General features: G+C 37.2%; 2 protein-coding genes across 2 annotated transcripts; one reads left to right on the forward strand and one right to left on the reverse strand.

Moving 5' to 3' along the window:
* Window positions 1-124: 124 nt before the first annotated feature.
* On the forward strand, window positions 125-1,345 carry LOC112453523 (ubiquitin-conjugating enzyme E2-24 kDa-like). Its single transcript, XM_025014315.1, has 2 exons — window positions 125-329; window positions 510-1,345. Exons 1-2 carry the CDS (start codon window positions 140-142, stop codon window positions 605-607), a joined length of 288 nt encoding a protein of 95 aa, XP_024870083.1. The 5' UTR covers window positions 125-139; the 3' UTR covers window positions 608-1,345.
* Window positions 1,346-4,436: 3,091 nt separating this feature from the next.
* LOC112453522 (CD63 antigen-like) lies at window positions 4,437-12,718 on the reverse strand. The gene is made up of 6 exons (XM_025014314.1): window positions 12,347-12,718; window positions 8,269-8,457; window positions 7,853-8,023; window positions 7,445-7,666; window positions 7,129-7,190; window positions 4,437-5,300 (listed from the first exon to the last, which is right to left on the reverse strand). Exons 1-6 carry the CDS (start codon window positions 12,407-12,409, stop codon window positions 5,282-5,284), a joined length of 726 nt encoding a protein of 241 aa, XP_024870082.1. The 5' UTR covers window positions 12,410-12,718; the 3' UTR covers window positions 4,437-5,281.
* Window positions 12,719-13,793: the final 1,075 nt, after the last annotated feature.

The following is a 13,793-nucleotide window of genomic DNA, read 5'->3' on the forward strand; positions in this document are numbered from 1 at the left end:
CTTTTACTTGTTAATAAATAATTATCTGCAAAGATAATTATCTGGTAAATATTGCATTGATCCTTTGCATCTATAAAATTTTCTTATAAAGTTTACAGTCATTTTATTTAATTTAGCTAGATAGTGCGACATACACTTTATGCAACTCTTATATTTCCAACACAAATGTATTACTTTACAGGTTACATTCCGAACACGCATCTATCATTGCAATATAAATAGTCAAGGAGTTATCTGCTTGGACATATTAAAGGACAATTGGTCCCCTGCGTTGACAATTTCAAAAGTCTTATTGTCAATATGTTCCCTTTTAACAGACTGCAATCCAGGTAGGCGCACTATTCATGATAATTTATTTAAATTTGATGTATGATATGTACATTGTAAATATTTAATGTATCGGAATGTATCTTTCTCGTTCTTGGGATAACATTCTGTAAATACCGTATATTTTCTTTTATATAATCATTATAATTATTACGTGGATTTCACATAATTTTATCTTACAGCTGATCCACTGGTAGGTAGTATAGCCACGCAATACCTACAAAATAGAGAAGAACACGATCGCATAGCGCGGCTTTGGACCAAACGCTATGCTACATGAGCATATTCTTAATTTGTATTAAACTCCTATTAGTCTCATGCCAACTTATGATCATTGCCGCTCTCATACAACTTGTCTCATATGTAGCCTGTACACATCTTTATCTATGATCATGTTGGTCGGATAAACATAAAGTGAGCGAAGACCGTTTGAGATCAGCTCAAACATGATTGTGATGTGCTTTTATGTAGAGTATGTAATGTGCCTAAGACGGATGAATGTGCGTGTAAGTGTTTAAACAGTGTGCTAGGGCATAACGAGACAGAGGAGTTTTTTCACTTAAAAAGTTACAATGAGATAGTATTTAAATGAATTGTATTGTTCACAAACAATACCACCCACAATGCCGCTAATGTTTTTAGAATAGGAGATAACATGAACAATATTGGTAATCTAAACTGTAAGTAATTAATAGATCTATATGCGATAAAAACGTAAGTGTAGAGGCCCATTTTTCCATAATTAAACTCCCATATTTTTATATTGAATTGTCTTAAATTTAAATTATTATGTTCGCACATGTGACGCCTAACTCAAGATGTAAGGCTAACAGCATGGAACTATAATTTAGCTACTGCAAAACTACCGCATTCAATTTTGTGTTCATAATACAGTAATTGTAACGTTCTGCACGAGAGAAGCAGACGTCATGCTTGCGCTAGCAGACATAATTAAATTGTCTGGGCCCACCCGCAAAAATATATATTGTAACTGTAAATAAATATTATTTACTGCATACTTAAATGTTGGTACATTCAAGAAATTTGTAATTCTGACCTGGATTTATATTCTGTCTAAACTACACACGTATGCGTAAATTGATGTTTTACCTAGTGATTGCACCAATAATCCTGGTTCACTAATTCTGGTTAGCAATTTTTTATCCTTTTTTTTTTAAATAAATCGTAGCTTTAGTTTTTAACGTAGGAAAAGAAAATTAACGATTAAGCGCTAACCAATGTTGGTGCAATCCACCGCGTTCTTAAACTTTTCATATTTTATTGTATCTGAAGAGATACTTGCATATCGATTTCGTGGCATACTCGAAATTTAAAATCCGAGCATGCTTTCATTATCTTCAATGTGTCAGGTATACATGTAGATCTCCTAAATAATTTCTCATAATTTTTTATATCATGTGACAATTAGACGAGCAAGGTGATTAAAATCACTTTGTACATATCTGTTCTAAAATATAGATAGTTGCTTAAAAATATCGGGTAGCGTGAGTGTAATTATAGTAATTAATTAAAACAAAAAGAAAAGAAAGCGAAGGAGAGAAGCTTGCTTAACGAACACTGATATTGTACAGTTTATTGTGTAAAGTAGACACTTTACATCTTTTTCGCCACGAAATTCGAGGAATGTAAATATTGCGTGAAATGCATGTGCAGAATATGCGAATCGCGTGAGTTCCTACTAATAACAAAAAATTGAATATTCTTGGACCTTAATTTAGTCGACGAACTTTGGCTTCTTATATTTTGTAAGCCAATATGCAGTTTTTATCTTTATGAATTAAAAGATAGGTCTTAATCCCGTCTCGGGATTGTAAATAGATCATTATACATAAGGTAATACATGTACATGTCCGGGTGCATTTGAAAATTATCAGAATATTAACAAAACAATGGATCTCGCAGCTCTTTTAAAACCAATCTGAAAATTGAAGCGCATTAAAGTCTCTTGTAAAGAAAAAGTATGAAAAACAAGGATAAACCCATTGTGACATTTATGCCATACGGTTTTGATAATCTAAAATTATAATATGCCGCAATGTCCGTTGATCCATGAACACTCTTTTGTTTTTATTTGCGCATATAAAAGGTATTAATATCAAAAACAAAAAAGCAAATGTACGTAGGTCAGTCTTATATATTGGTAAACAATCTTTTAACTAATAATATAACGAATGAAATACAATTTATTATATGCTGGTCTCTTCGGTAGTTGTTATTGTTTACCTTTCCTTATATTTTCTTAAAAATAATATTTTTAAATATATTCTACGATTTAGTTTAAATTTAGATCAAATTTGTAAAGGTTCAGAAAAATGGGAAGGATTTCGATTGAAAACACTACTTGTTAGTGTCATTAAATTTATTAGTATACATAAAAGCTAGATGAATATGATGTGCTAAGGACATGTTGGCTCCTAAAATGCCGTAAATTAGTTATATTGTAATAACGAAATTACATTTGTATCACTTTAACGATACTGACTAATAATTTACGTTTATAATAAAAGTAACGTAAGCAGCCAAAATAGAATTTAGTACGAAGTCATTTGTGTATATGTGTGTGTGTGTGTGTGCGTTTGTATGTGTGTGTGTATGTGTATATATATAATATATATAATATGTATATATTGTATGTAAAATACCAATGTTAGTTAATACTGATTACAATAATCTTCGTCAGTCTTTTGCGTTGCCTGGTACAATTAATACGTACAGAGTCTAAAATTTTCAATTAAAATCTCTGACAAAACAGATGATTTTATATAATCAAAAGGAGCAAACGTTTTGGACAAGTGCTAGTTTCAAAGCTACATTACGCATGATTGATAGATTAATATCATTGAAATGCTTTCTAATCTCTATTAACTTATAACATAAACGTTACTATGTTAGGCACACTTTAATATCTCATAGCTATTATTTCTATGTTCCTGCAATTATGGTTTATCCTACGGACGTTCATGTTTATTTCTGAGATCTTGTGCATTTGCCACTGTGTACGTGTGTCTGTGTGTGTGTGCCGATGATAAATTTAAATTATTTCAACATTATTGTAAAATAGTAAATATATCAATACTCTTTGTTCTTACATATAAATTATTTGCAATAAATACGTTATCCATTTTTTCAGACATATACACGTTCTAATAACGTTCGGTATATATGTCTAAAAGGAATGTTATAAATTTCCATGCATTTGTATACACAAGACTACAGAAACTTACATAATTCATTTTGAATCGTGGTACTTGAATTCGTGAAATCGACAAGACGCAGTGAAATTTCTAACTTTTTTTCCCCTTTCATTTGTTACGTATAAATCTAAAAAGAATACTGTACATTTTCGGTGTACTTAAACGCACATAATGTTATTCAATGTCATCCAATTGGCATCCAATTTTAAGTTGCATTTACAAAAAATGTTTCTCCTTTGAATGGAAGCAAATGAATAAGTAGTTTTATATTCATTCTCATTTAATTCCTTTTCCAATATTATATCGAAAGCTTTTTCTGAATACTGGAAAATGGAATCCTATGAATAAAGGTTCAAGAAAGGTTCTATTCATAGTTTTAATGTATCACATAATTGTTCTGAAGCATTTATTTCTTTTCAGAAATAACTTGTTACTCGGTAAAAAATAATGTTAATCCTTTTGCTTTGGTCCCAAATATGAATGAACTTAGCGCTAAACATGCACAAATGTTTTTGCCGCGATAAACTGTCAATAGCATTATAATACAATGAAGCGCAAGAGAATCAATATCAGAGTTCACTGGCATTACAAGCTAAATTATTGACAGAATAGAGCTAGCTTCCATTTGATACTCCATTTAAATCGAGCTAGATGTTAAGATGCGCTAATTTTTTGTTACATCATTGGTACAATAATGTACAGAATTTTTGTGTACATCTGATATTACATGACACTATATATACACGCATACGTATATATATTTCACGGGGCACCGTCGATTACGAATAAGAGTACACTGCCTTCTTTTTTTTGTTCGTAGAACACAGAAAATTATTATAAATTTAATACAAGATTACTACAACATCGTATATATTATAAGTATTAGAGACTGTATTTTTTTTTGTCGAGAGAGAAATAGATGAGGAGGCATTAAAAACAGATGCCAAGACTGCATGTACTCAAATATAATACATACTATTTTATGGTAATATTAAATTATCAGAACACAGGTTTGCTTTGCAATTAACCGTTACACAATTTGTCCATTCTGCACTCCGAGGAAGATTATGCAGAAATTCTTTTTTTGTCTTTCGTTTAAATCTGGCAAAAAACTAAGAGGAATGATGGCTACATTGAATGCTATTTCCTACAATGATACAGATTGTATATATAATTCGCAAAAGATTACCAAACTTCGTATAAACGTATCACATGAAAAAATAGAGCAGACGTTACATCATGGCACATAATTTAACAGGCACCTGTCATATGCGTGTGCCAAAATTGATCAACGTTCCGTTGATAATCTCTGTAAACAGGATCGTATACATTTTCGACTAGTTGTTCTCTTTCCTTTTTGCTTTTATATTGCATGTGACATATATTTTTGGCAGATATTGGCAGTTAAATTTATAACAGGATATGTTAATATTCAATGCATATTGCTATTCCGTTTCTTTTTTTTTTCATTTTATAAGAAAAAGCGAAATGAAGAGAGATGCTAGTTTGCATTCTCTTTAAAAGTATGTAATTTTACATGTTTTAATTACATACATATATACCAAAACATCGCTAACTTAAGGTATCGCTGTACATTAAATACTTGTGACATCATTCCTCTTTGAGTATATATTTGTAAGCACAATAAGAATGATTACGGTCGTAATGAATCTACAAGTATTTATTAATCAATGTATGATGAACAATATTATGAAAAATGCCTCCTAATTGATGGCAGATCAGTGTGCTGTGGTTTCGCTGTAAGTAAAAATATTAAATCACTAGGTATGAACATAAAATATTAGAAAAAAAAACATCTAGTTTTACGGCATATTAAGCAATATAATTTTGTATATATATAGTACAAACAACGAAAAACAAAAGATAACACTTCACAGTTTCTGTGTGAATTACTATTAAAATGTATATTTCAATAACAAGTATTATTGCCAACACTGGACTTGAAACGACACTTTATAATATCAAGTTGAAGCAATTCTATTGCTATTTAACTGAGTCATCTTGTTGAAATAATTTTGTTATGAATCACGCTTTACTATATTTTTCATATATAACATGAACAACTATTACGTTTCATCTATTTCTATACACTTATACATCTCGTAAGACATTTTTCATGATTGTAACACTATGTAAACTTTACATTGTGGTAAACAATAAAATATCTTAATGTTAGGTATATAGTGTGTTTCTTGTTTATATTAAACGCACAGCACGCGCGCGGCAACATATACGTGATAGTTAACATGCAATTGCAAATTGAGGCTAACACTTCTCTTTGTGTCTTTCAATTAATATTAAATACGGAAATTTTTCATTAATCTGAAGAATATCATTTAGTTACAAAGTAAAAGTAAATACCAAAAGAAAAAAACAAATTGCGCATTGACACATATTACTTTCAATCACAGTTTCTTTGCAGTTCACAAATATAGTATATCCTATTAACTGGTTAAAGTATAATTTTCTCTTTGAGTGGATTATATAACATGCAATAAAGGAAATGCCCTTTATCATACACCATTGGGTTAATGCTGAGAAGATATTCATGTCTCTTAATACTTCATTTTGCATCTTGAGCTATTTAAATTACTTGCTTTTCTCACATCATAAATCTTATTTGTTAGAACAGATGTATCCACGCACATTTTTCAGAATGCTTTGTGATTCTTGAAATATTGAACTAAACACATAATAATGATGTATAAATATAATTACAAAAATTCATACATTTAGTATTTACGATTACTTATTTGTGTGCTGTGTGTATATGTAATGTGCTTCTCTCTATGTTTTTTGGAAACATACTTGAATATACTCTCATAATAGTATATATCGATTCGAAAGCAAAATGAAGTCTTAAGAGATATGAATGCTCTTAAAACTTGAAGATGATACTGCTGAATATTATAGCAGAGCCTCGACAACAATATCAATATGCACTACATCATGCGAAATATTATGAAGCAAAAATATAGAGAAACGACAAAAATACACTTTTGCTAATAAGCTAAACAATTATTCACGTGAAGCAGACATTAAACAAAAAGAAGCTTTTAGCGCATTTTATAGTGATTTATATTTTATATAACTTTGTTATCGATGTATGGTTATCGTGGCTCAACTATAACAGTATCACAATGACACTGAATAAATTAGATATACATTTATAAAAAAATGTATGATCTCCGAGAGTAACAGATACTCTGTTATTATTAATATACAAAGTTGTTCGAGAGCCTATTGTAAAAACATACAAAACATACGTGTGTGATATTTTATGCCTGATAGATAAGGCCCAGGTATCAAAATAGCAGTGACATTCTTTGGAGATCTTTAAATCGTTTTTGACCTATCACGCACTCTTTGACGAAAAATAATTAACGGCATCTTTGCAATGTGTTAAGAATAGAAGCAATAAAAGAAAGAAATTTTTTTTATAATTGTGCATGGTTAATGGTAACGAAATAAGGGAAAAAAATAGTGACAGCTTGTGTAATAGATCAGGTTTTATACAAGTGCATTTTAGGCTTGTTGCAATGAAAATTTGTGTCTATCAGCTTACACAGTCTCATACTCGCGGCGAATTGAGCGAGCCAGACAGCACGCAAAGACTACTCCAATCAACTGAAAAAAAAAGAGAAGAATGTATTGTTTTACAATTTTTCCAGATAGCTAAGCTTTATCCTTTATTCGTTACTGTTACTAACTAGTATGTACATCGGAATATTATGTATTTAATGTTATTTATAAAAATAACGTTGTAATAAATTTTTTTCTCTTTTATCAATGAATACGATAGTTGCTCGAATCTCTAAATCACAAGTATTTTAATACAGCTTCAATATAATGTATAAATGATAGTTTGAATTAGAACTTACTTGTATGAGGGCTACCCCTATGCCCACGCCTCCCAGGATCAAAGCGTTATTTTCTATAGCATATTTCAGTTTCAACATGCAGCCGTCACCGTACACGTGAATCGAATTCAAATCGCATCGGCTCTGAGCAGGAAACTCTTTGCAGCAGGAATCAGGAACGGTATTATCACGGAAACCAATACGGGGCCAGTCTGCAGGGCTATTCATACCGCAGCATTGTAACTATAATCATATTTTAATTTTCAGGTAAATATAAATTCTATTAACGGCTTACAATTAAGTTATCTAGCTAGTGAGGACTTTCTTTTTACGCAATAATATAAAAAATATTCTTTTTTACAACAATGAATAAAGATCTAAATGTATGGTTGTAAAGGCATCTATGTACAAATCATTTAGTGAACTCACATCATGCTGCATGATGTCCCATGAACGACGAATATCCGGATTAATCTCATACTGTCGCAAAGTACCGTTCAGACGGTTTTCTAACATATTAGCAACTTCTCCTCTCATCATGTAACCTGTGATTCCGGCGCCCAATTCCAGAGCAAATATCATCAGCAGCAGGACCGAGAACTATGATAGATCAAAATTAATGCACAGGTATAATATACAGGACATATTGTGTCCCTAGCAAATTCTTGTACAAAATACAGGCTTTTCGATTCAGTTATACTTTAAAAAAATTTTTTTGCTACGTCATATATAATAATAAAAGATATTTATTAAAGAGATAAGACAAAATCTCACGTTATTGTTATGGAAAAAAGAGATAAATTTAATTAATATAGTTATTTATAATAATCTTTTCAAAACCATACCGTTATTATCATGCAATGATTCTCCTTTACAGCTCCGCAGCATCCAAAGAATGATACAAGGAAGACTACGATACCGACTATTATCATTAAGAGCGGGGCTGCAAAGAACCAAGTATCCACAAAGTTGCTGTACCCGCTGTAAACAACCATAATCACTCCGCCCACCGAAATAAATACGATGCCGGTGATCTGAAATAATACATAAAATATTTTTACCGTTAGTCTTTTTATTATTTTATTTATAATCAATTATGTATTCATATTATCTTGCAAGATAAATATTCATTTAGCTATTAGTCCAAAGTTATTTGTTATGCATTATTACAAGTAGTTCTATATTTTTATGATTTCGCGTTTTATAAAAAATTATGATATTTTCTTCAAATAAAAACTTACAATTTACATTTATATATATCTTTTTCAAATCGGAGAAAGGAAAAATTAGCGGAGAAACTAATTTTTAAAAAGTTACGAAAAACATGCTTTATTTTTTTATTCCAGTTTCTTATACGTGCATACGAATTTAAATTGTATCTTTTTTTTGGCGTGCTAGATTAGCGCTTACTTTCACAAAACGCGCTTCCATGAAGTGAAATCTTTAATTAGAATTATTACATTCTTACAACACCGACGATACGATATTTGAGAAATATATACCTGCCCATATTATTTCGTAAATACATAATTAACGAAAACTTTAGTGCGCTCGTTAAACTTGGTATTGCTGGAAAAACATTTTTCTGCTTCCTGCAATGTTCAGAGATGAGGAGCGACCGACACTTGGAGTTATTAGGACAGACATTCAATACTTTTCTTCCGTGCTAACAGCTCTAAGTGGAAAGCATGATCGCGTAAGAGCCGCATTGTTTGCCAACGGGAAGCGCATAAAACTGTTATAATTACGCCGAGTCACTTTCAGCGCGAGATATAACCGCGCGAGAACGACTCTCGCGGGTAGATTACGAAAGCGGCGGCTTTACCGAGAAACTCCTAGCATAAGAAATTCATTGTTGTATGATGATTGAAAGGTAACATTTACAACTTTGTCGTCAACTTTGTGTCGAGAAAACCGCCGAGGAAAAAGCGCGGTCGACCAGCACAATCAGGAGTATCAACAACACTCCGTGCAAAAGTTTTTGGCGTAGGAGAGACCGGTTTGCATAAGCCGGGCCTTCTAAGTTTGATGATTCTTCATCACGTTACAGATAAGATGACACCTACGTGCGCGGAAAAGGACATCGTGTCGAGCTCGTTTATCATTTAATTATATTCCGAGCTGTTGACACAAACCCAAGGGCGTAACTTTCCGGAAATTCCGGAGCGCTTTCTCGCGTCGTTGCAGAAGAGATCGGGCTCTACCGAAGCCCAAGAGAAATTGGTCGGCCGGGTCGGCGGCGCTCGTTACCGTTGCTAGATCTGTCTAAATAAAGACATCTCTCCAACGCACGGCTGCCGACGTTCTACGCGGCCGAGGGGAGAAAGAAAAAAAGGCACGCGCATGCGAGAGAGAGAGAGAGAGAGAGACCGCCAGACATCGCGTCGTAGGAAGGCTACGTCGCTCCGTCGCCGTCCCGACGAAGATTATAGACCTCTCTCCCTTGCCTATGTGGTTACCTACGTGTCTTTCACCTACGGCTCACCTACGTTCGCTTACACGCGGCCCGTAGTAGGCCTTCGAGGCAGCGAAACCGAACCCGACCGACGAGACCGGTCGATTCGCTCGCCCTCGAGCGACGCCTGGACGGGCAACCCGTCGGAGACCCGTACGCCGTAGTACGCTAACAGGTGACTCTACCACGGCGAACTTTATGTATGAATCTATTGAAAAGTTTCAGCAACGAGGACGCGCCCAACGCGCGACGATCCATACGATCTGGGCTGTCCTAGAAAGCGAATTGTAGAACGCGACCCCGCGTATACACGCCGTCTCCCCTGTGAAAGATTTAAAGTCTAGCCCCGTCTTCGTAAAAGGATGTCGTTGAAAGAGAGCCGCTCTCGTAAATTAATTCCTTCGTCATTCAGCTCGGGTGTCGGATTCTACCTGGAGTTAGAAATTCCATAGGGTCTGAGGATGTCGAATGCATATATATGTTCGATGAAAAGGTGAGGAACGCGGCGCGGCGTCCCCTAGCTAGAAGAGTATACCGAAATTGGATTATCGCGGGGAACAAAGCCACGGCCGTCGGAGCTCTCCGTACTTCCTCCGGCACGCTCCGTGTATAAACTGTGGTGGTCGCTGCGCTGGCATTTCACGCTGGACGGATCATTAAGCGTTACAATAAGGGACGCGCGACAGACACCCCGCCCTGCCGTCCTTTGCCTGGGTTGTTTTTGTGTCCTAGATCCTTCCGACCGTCCGTCCGCACGGGCGACGACGGTGCTTTATGCGCGCGGAGTCTCTCCTGGGACTTAACCGCGATGGCTTTCGGTAGTTCTGTATCGGCGCCCAGGTGTCTTTAAATAAACTCTTCCGTCTTCCGTCAACGTGATTAACACCTTCCCTTCGTCACAATCATCACGAGGGTGATAAAAACTGGTCCTAATCCGAGTGAATTTTATGTATCACGTTTGCCGGTATCCGATATCTCTCTTTCAGTTGAACAATCGCTATTTTTCTTCCTTTCTTTGTATTCCTGCGGAAGATAACTCTGGCTATACATTAATGCCGTTAGATGAAAGAAAGTTGATTGGATAAAAATATTATTAGATAAAGGACGATACTTCGTTAGATAGATTCAATTGCGCCGTATCTGGAATTTCGGCCTTGAATTTTTTACGCGATTTTACACATATTACAAGTTTTATACGTAATGGTGTCGCGCGCGCGCGCGCGCGCGCCCACACACACATACACACACACGACTATGTTGAACGAGTGAACTCTAGATTACGTTAAACGTGAAAGGAGGGTGGGGGCGGGGTATCGATCGCTTCATCCATAACGCTTACGCTCCCGAGGTTCTGGAGCATAAGCACACCACGAAGTTTCCCTCGAAATGAATACCCTCCGTATTTACATCATTTATTCAGAAACGCGCTACACGGTTTCGGTCACGCCATACAATATCGATTCGATTTGTTATTGTCATTAGATTGTCGAGACATTGGACGGAGATACGCACGCGTCTCTCAATATTGGTAGAGAATTTTTCTAAAAACCTAACGGAATGACGGATAGAAAAGATTCCGAGAGGAGAGTCGGAGAGCCTCCTCGCCATCGAGCCGTGCGTAATATCGATCCAATACGCCCCAAGATTGCCTCGTGTCGACGTAACCGTAAGAAACGCGCGCGACACGCGTTAACAATAAAATCGACGACCATCTATATAGCATTCGGATATTACATCCGATAACAAAATAATCTGAGAATCTCTGCCGTGTCTGTCGCTCGAATCCACAATCGAAGTAAAGAACGGGGCAAACTCGTTGAAAATAGTTGCTTTCTATTTACATCAAAACTCAGATAATTCTTACTTGTGATGTCATTCTGTCTTTATTATTCATTAATTGCCAAAAAGGATAGAACGACGTCACAAGTGAGAATTATCTGAGTTTTGATGTAAATGGAAAGCACCTAAATATCGTCAAATTCGTGGAGACGCGGAGAGACCAACCCCGTCGTCATCGTCAACCCGAGTTATCCCGACGTCAATTAAGTCGGGCGCGTCTTCGAGGAAACGCGGCTCGCGACTCGCAACAGAAGTTACTCTACGTCCCGTATAATTCGTACGGGAAGCGGCCGCGCGGCGCCGGATGATTCATCGTTCGGTAGCACGCGAACGCGAACGGCGGGCAGCAGCCGGTTCGGCGACGTGACGCCGAGAACTTTGATGTCGGGCAGGCGAAGCGTGTCGAGATTGTCGATCCCCAGATGCTCCGCTCCGGAGGCCTGACCGATATACAACAAAGCGCCCGCGCCCGCCCAGCGCGCGACGCCAGGCGACGCGACGCCGAGAATAGCGGAACGGCGAGCGTCCGCGCGTCGGTGTTAATATATCGTTCTCCTTTTTCGCGTCCCGGAGAGTCCCAATCGCGGCCTGTGCACCGTTAGAGCCGTCTCTCCGCGGCCGTTACTCACCGCGAATATCAGGTTGAAGAGGAACAGCAGGTACTTGACGCAAGTCATCCCGCCGGACACCATTTTCGACACTCTCACTAATATGTACCGACGAGATTCGTGAATTCACTGATTCCGCGACGTTTGCACGCGCGAGAGAGAGAAATAGGAATTTATACGCTGCTTCTCGCTGCCGCACGAGGAAGTGGAAAATACGCTGGCGCCTTGCCCGTTTTCCGTTCTTGTCTTCGTCTGCGACTCGCCTGACTCGCCTCCCTTCTCTCTCTTTCTCTTTCTCTCTTTCGCCTCTCCTCCGTACGTCAACGACCCGAACTGCACGGGACCGGGATGCTCGCGCGTCGACTGTTCGCCGTCAAATGCACCGGACAATGTATTTTTGTTGTTGCGCGGTATACACTCGCGATGCGCGCGCAACCGCCCCGTCAGGGCCGTACCTTTCCCGGGACGAGGCGCGGTGACTGCTTTGTGTTTGGGATGAGTTAATTATAAGAATTCGCGAAAAAAAGGCAATTGAAACAGAATCTTCATAATTTTAACGTTTTATTTTATTATAAAATTTTTTAATTTGTGATTATAATCTTATATTTACATATAATTATAATTTAATTTATAAAATAAGTTATAATTAATTTATAATTTTATTATAAAAAATTGAATTATCACCTATTGACCTGCTAAGTGCTAAGCTAATGTATGCGCACATCGCGCGTGTTTCTTTTTATATCTACTCTGTTAAAGCCAATCGTAGCGGAACGTAGCGGGCATTATTTAACAGCGACGGCTGGCTTTTGGAATTTTAATAAAATAAAGCCGCGAAGGAGTTTACGCTCCTAGCATCTATTGTTACAATTGATGCTATAATAAGCGCTACATGGGCGTTTATTATCATAGTCAAGAACCCTCTGGGCGTATATTTCACTCCATCTCGATCTCCTTGCCTCCACCCACTTATATAACAAAGGTAAACTTGTCTCGGTTTCTCGTGATTATTATTCATCTCTCGTGGCGTGTGAGAGCGTTCGTCCGTCATGTTCGCTCATCGATGATCGATGGCCGCGCGGCGCGAACGTGTCGCGTCGCCCGAATGCTACGACCCTGTGCGTGCACACCTCCACATCCAACGCAACGCAACGCAACGCGACGCAACGCAACGCAAGGCGACACGACCGCGACACGACGACGACGCTGCACTTCGGGTGGCGGATGGTGTGTCATGGCGAGCCTATATGCCGCGATCGACGATTCGGCCCGCACAAAACCGCGTACTCGCATTACGCGTGTGCAATCCCTCTCCGTCCTCGATTCCCGACAGGACGGAGGACTAATCGAATCTCAGTCGAACGCGAATAACAAAATTTGCACGCAGTCGTACCTGAAACTCGTATCTCTTCAGTCTTCCGTCACGACCCGACTGTACATCCTTTTCATTTTCGGCCCTGCAACTAGG

Source organism: Temnothorax curvispinosus, unplaced genomic scaffold, assembly GCF_003070985.1.
Source record: "Temnothorax curvispinosus isolate PA1 unplaced genomic scaffold, ASM307098v1 QBEX01004459.1, whole genome shotgun sequence".
In the NCBI taxonomy this organism is placed as follows: domain Eukaryota; kingdom Metazoa; phylum Arthropoda; class Insecta; order Hymenoptera; family Formicidae; genus Temnothorax; species Temnothorax curvispinosus.